This window comes from Chiloscyllium punctatum, chromosome 30 (assembly GCF_047496795.1).
Source record: "Chiloscyllium punctatum isolate Juve2018m chromosome 30, sChiPun1.3, whole genome shotgun sequence".
NCBI classification, from domain to species: Eukaryota; Metazoa; Chordata; class Chondrichthyes; order Orectolobiformes; family Hemiscylliidae; genus Chiloscyllium; species Chiloscyllium punctatum.
The window spans coordinates 19914191-19919747 of record NC_092768.1 but is presented as its reverse complement, the minus strand read 5'-3'; the positions used below and the strand labels follow the sequence as shown (position 1 = coordinate 19919747).

The following is a 5557-nucleotide window of genomic DNA, read 5'->3' as shown; positions in this document are numbered from 1 at the left end:
CCACTGCCCAATGTACTCCTTCCACTAATTCGAAGACACTGACTAAACTTTCTTTCCCTTTCACAAACCCCTTGCTGGCTCTTCCTCACTATCTGGAGTATTTCAGATACACAGTGAGAACCACTTGAGTCATCGATTCCATCAGTGTCCCCATGACAGATGTCAGGCTAACTCTCCAATACTTTCCCTTCTGGAATACAGGCAGGACATATGCTGCTTTGCAGTCTGATGGAACACTTCCAGAATCTGGGGAATCCTGGAAAATTCACACCAACAAATCTCCTGCTGTATTAGTGCTGCTGTGAGGACCTTGTTGTGAAGTCCATTAGGAACTAGGAGTGTCCCTCCCACAGCTCTCTCACTGTGTTCAGTATCACTTCCCTCCTGATGATAATCTCCCCAGGTTCCTCCACCCATTGCCCACCCTGATGTCCATCTCCCAGTGGAAGGTGTTTGTTTCCCCCACAGTAAAGATGGAAGGTGAATGAGCTGCTGTGTTATTGTTCCATGTTCCTTATTCTGTGTGTTGAACTCTCCATTCTCACTCTCTGGGGGATCCACACTGATGGCCCTCGCTCTGCTGCTGTTTCATGACCCGGAGAACTTTCCTCGGTTTGATCAGAGAGTCTCATTTTGTCCACCTGAGAGATCTGTTCGTTTTTCACTTTGCTGCTGCTTTCGGGTTTTGTCCCACCATCTGACCAGTCACACATCTTTCAGCATGGTATGTTTCTGTTCAGCTTGATCTTTCTCTCTTTTAATTCGTTATCCACTGTCGGTGGGTCTGCCCCACACTATGACAGAACCGATTATTTCTGTAATAAAGTTAGTGCTGTGCTCTCCCTCCATCTCTCTACCTCCTCCCTCTGTCATTGTTCCCAGTGAGAGCCAGGAGCCCATGGGGGAGACATGGAGAGACTGGGGGAATTGCTGGGGCCCACTTTGGGTTACCGACAGGATGTCCCGGTTTTGGGAGAAACTGCTGTCGTTCCACGTTGGGTGAGAGTTAGACAGAGCCAGTCCCACATTCGATCTGGAGAGTGATCGCTTTCCAATCGCTGCTGTTTCTGCCTGGGGATTTCCTATTCCATTTCATCACAGCCAGCAGTGACTGTGCTGCTGCTGCTGGTTATAAAGAGGTGTTAGTGAGGAGCAGCAGCAGTTATAGAGCAGGCAGCTCCCGCCCAGAGAGAGAGAGAGAGAGAGAGAGACAGAGACCCTCAGACAGAGCCTGAGTGGACCCGAGAGAGACTGAGCCCAGCGAGTTCCCTCTGCCCCCTGATAGCATGGACACTGAGGCCAAGTTCTTGGAGCTGGAGAATGGGGGGCTGCTGCCCATCAGGGAGTCAGGCTCCAACACAAGCTGTTTCTGGCGGGCTCTGTGTACACTCGCTGTCCTCGGCTTGTTGCTGCTATCGACCTTTCTCTTCCTGCTTCAGTTTGGAGTGCTCTCTCCAAACCAGGTGAGGATCTGCCTTGGGGAGGGTGTTCTTGGAGACTAGCGCTCGCCTTCCATTTGCCGCTTGCATTGCCCCCGGGGACAGGGACTTGTTTGGAAGCGGGCACTTCAAGCTGTTGAAGGGATTTCACTCTCAGTTCGTGCTGCAACTCTGCAGCGAAACAGCAAACTGGCCCCCAGCGCTTCAGCCAGGCCGGCCCTTTAACTGCAGTCTCTCCAACAGCGAGAGCGATTTTCCCCCAGGACCCTGCTCAGTGCCCAGCCTGAGCTGAGGGAACTGTTGGAACTGCTCCCTGTTCTATGGGAGCCGCCGGATAAAGGCGGCTCTCTCAGTCTGTGCTGCCGGCGCTACTAAAGGACAAGCAGAGTCTGGCAGCTGTCCCTCTGAGAGTGACGGGGGGCTGGGGGAGGGTCACTCAGCCAGTCTGTATGGGGTCAGCGTGTGTCTGTACACAGTGGGGATGGGGAATAGGCTGGCTGGGTCACTCCGGCTCTCCAGGGTATCCTGTCTGTCCTGGACAGTGTCCAACACAGGGACTCCAACCGAGTCAGTGTCTCCAATCGCCTGGATCACATTGTGTTTCTGTCCAACACCGGGTGGTCCCTAAAGCCCACCCAGCCGCAGCCCTGGGTTGGGCACTAACTCCTGTTCGGTGGAGCGGAATCTCGAGTCAATTTCACATCTTAACCCTTGTTCTTGTTGAATTCCTTCAGGGTTCGAGATCAAAGCTGGAAGTCTCCCATCCCTCACTGACAACAGCGGCTCAGACCAGCGGTAAGTGCTGTCAGGATCAGTGCTGTTTCTCGGACCCATCTCTCCCTCACCCTCTGGGACATTCCTCATTAATATTTTCATCAATATCTTTCCTAACATTGCTGCACCAATCTCCCTTTATCATTGTTGTCCTTGAGCGATTTGTCTGTTTTCCTGACTCCCTCTCAGTCTTTCCCACAAACTCTCTCAGATTGCAGCAATACTGGACTCGAGATGTTCTCTCGGAGTCTCCTCCCACACATGCTGCCAGACCTGCTGAGTTTCTCCAGCCTTTTCCATTTGGATCTCATACACTCTTTCCTCTCATGAGCCCACCTGTCTATCTGTCCCTCCTTCACCTCCCTCCCTCCCCCCCTCCCCCCACCCCTCTCTGTGTCTGTCAGTCTGTGCTCTGTGGGTGATCCAGCAGGGTCTGAGTTTTTGTCTTTTCCATTTCCAGGTTTGCCCCTTCTCATGAAGCAGGTGGGGAGTGACCCCCGGCCGAGAATCGCAGCTCACCTGACAGGTACAGAACTGTTCTCAATGTGACAGCATCCTCTAGAGTATAGGCCCCAGCAGCTGGGAGGGTGCAGGGGTGGGTTGGGAAGGTGCTAACTCTCTTTATTAATAATGTAATGTGGAGAGAGCATTGGAGGAGGAGAGTGGGAGATAACAGGGTCCTGGGCAAAGAGAAGGGGTTGTGGTGTGAATTGGTTCATCTGAACACAGAGACAGCAGCACAGGCATCAGAGATGAAATCCTACTGTGACCGGCCTCTCTATGGGTCAGGGTGACAAGGGAGCTCAGTTTCCAATTAAGATGCAGACCGTCCAGTTTCTTTCCCATGGTAAATCGTGGGATCTTACTGTGCACAAAGTGATGGCTCCATTTCCTGAAATAATACAATTGCTCCTTCAGTAACACCTCCTTGGTTGTAAAGTGCTTTACCGTATCCACCATATCCTGGTGCTACATCAATGTGGGCTAGTTATTTCTCTTTGTTTGATCCTCATGGTGTCTTCCCTCTCTCTCCCACCCCTGCCCCCTCAGCTTCCCCAACCAGCAAAGGAGGGACCGTGATTTGGCAAAATGAGAGTGATTCCACCTTCACCGAGGGCCTGGAGTTCAGGGACAACAGGCTCATCATCAAGAGGCCTGGACAGTACTTTGTCTACACCCAGGTGGTCTTCCACAGCATGGAGTGTCAGCCCCAGGCTGTCTACCTGAGCCACGAACTCACCAAGCTGTCGCCAAGTTATCCCGAGGAAGCCATTCTACTGAAAGCCACCAAATCCGCCTGCCACTCTCACCAACGCAAGGAGCCCTGGTACAAAACCTCCTACCAGGGAGCCATCTTTGAGTTCCTGGAGGGAGATCAGATCTTCTCCAGGGTTAACGAGGAGACAACGGGATATGTAGACACGTCCGAAGGGAAGACTTTCTTTGGAATATTTGCTGTATAATTTTCCTGGAACATGCACATTGATTATCAATGACTGATCAAGAATTTCAAATTGAAATTCATCGCAAACTGACAAAGACACATTGTCTTCTTATTGTTAATTGTGCACAAACTAGATTAATTTCTGTTGTATTTGATTTCAAGAGTTTGCAACAACAGAATGTGTCAGATGTGTGTGGCTTTGAGGATTGGTGGTGCAGTGAAGTATCAGAGTAAATTTTCAGTGATGCAATTTCAGCTTTGTACAAAGCACAGAATGGTATTGGTCAGGGAATCTGTGCTTGTCTCCAGCTAACATCTAGGTTTGATGGATTTACTGGCCTCCACCTGTCACTATAATGTCCCTGCTTCTAACATCCCTTTAACACTGGGCCCAGGTGGAGGTGCTTCACTGCTGTGTAACATTGATCCTGTTGGGTGAGTGAATTCGATTGGAACAATGTGAAGAGAGTTGTTCAGAAATTGCATTCCAAATCTGCTGTTTCTGATTGATATGAACACAAAGCCTCACAGATCGTATAATTTATTTCCTATTTAAATTGTGTTTTCTGTTGCTCACTTTATTTGAATTTGTCCTCCTCAGGTAGAAATTTGTTTGTCTATCCCTGGAGTGAAAATGAAATCCAGGATCCTGGGTCTGATATTCAGACTGATTATTCCCTGAGACCATGTACTGGTCCTTGTAGAGTATGGTCTATTCCTCATTATTGATTTACATTCCAAAGGATCACTGCTATCTTTGTGAAAAATGAAGCAAGTTGATTGAGTTCGCTGTTGGGTGAGGAATGCCAAAGCACGTTCTCAGCTGGGCATTGGCTTTCTTCCTCGAACAATGTGATTGGTCAAATCTTCACAGAATCTTCCCTCCCTTGAGTCCATATGGTCAGCACTGCAATTCAAATGGTGACAGAACATTCAGCAAACACCAAGATGTTGGCTCACTAAATGTTGGCCTGTTCCTGATCTGATGGGACGATATTGTGCTCCTACAGCTTCGTCCTAGTCAATGTTGGAGGGGATTGTTTGCTGCTCTGATCCAAGGGGAATGGTTGAGATTGTTCCTTCATGGCAATGTTACCTTCCCTTTGTACCTTGTACTCTCCATTGGTCACCCTTCAGAATGGGCAATGCACAGTAAGATTCCAGTAATAAATCTGATTGTCGCTGCATGCCGAGAGATTCTCTGTCTCGAATGAGGGACCACTGAAATTTAATTGCAGCTCATAGACCAACCTGAGTGTTTGTGTAAAACTGTAACATCTGTTCTATAGGTGTCCTTTAGTGACAATGATATTGTCAATGTTAAGATATTTCAGATTGATATAAGTTATTATTTAATTCTATTTATCAATGGTTGTATTTATATTATTTATATTAATATTTATGTCTGCAAACATAAAGAGGAATTAATAAAATTATTTGAAGATTGTCTAATGTTTCCTTCTGGCTGTTGTACATTGGTTTGGGTTTGGAGATGTTCCTGGACAGTGTTTAAATGAGAGGGTCCACTTTCTACTCTGTTCCAACTGACTGTTTGATTGATTATCACACTGGGAATTTGGGATAGACAGTTTAGAGCTGGGCAACTTTATGGGATTGCGAGATTGTAAATCTGAGATAACTAAACCAGATATTGGTAATCTTGTCGGGAGAGGAGATTGGGAATCTGAGGGAGGGAGTCCAGAGTTTGAAAGAAGAAATTATAAAGAGAAAGTCATGTGACCTACCCATAAGCCTCCTGTCTCTTTCAATGAGATGTGGATGACAAATTGAAAATACCTGAACAAATAAACTGGCTCATGTTTCTCCCACTTTCTGCACATAGGCATTTCTCCCCATCTCTGTCTGAAATGGCCATCCCCCTAATTCTGGGACTGTAGTT

General features: G+C 47.9%; 1 protein-coding gene across 1 annotated transcript; it reads left to right on the top strand.

Annotated features, from left to right (window-relative positions):
* The first annotated feature begins 1087 nt into the window (after positions 1-1087).
* On the top strand, positions 1088-5013 carry LOC140455001 (tumor necrosis factor-like). The gene is made up of 4 exons (XM_072549677.1): positions 1088-1463; positions 2174-2234; positions 2674-2739; positions 3264-5013. Exons 1-4 carry the CDS (start codon positions 1287-1289, stop codon positions 3674-3676), a joined length of 717 nt encoding a protein of 238 aa, XP_072405778.1. The 5' UTR covers positions 1088-1286; the 3' UTR covers positions 3677-5013.
* The last annotated feature ends 544 nt before the right edge of the window (positions 5014-5557 follow it).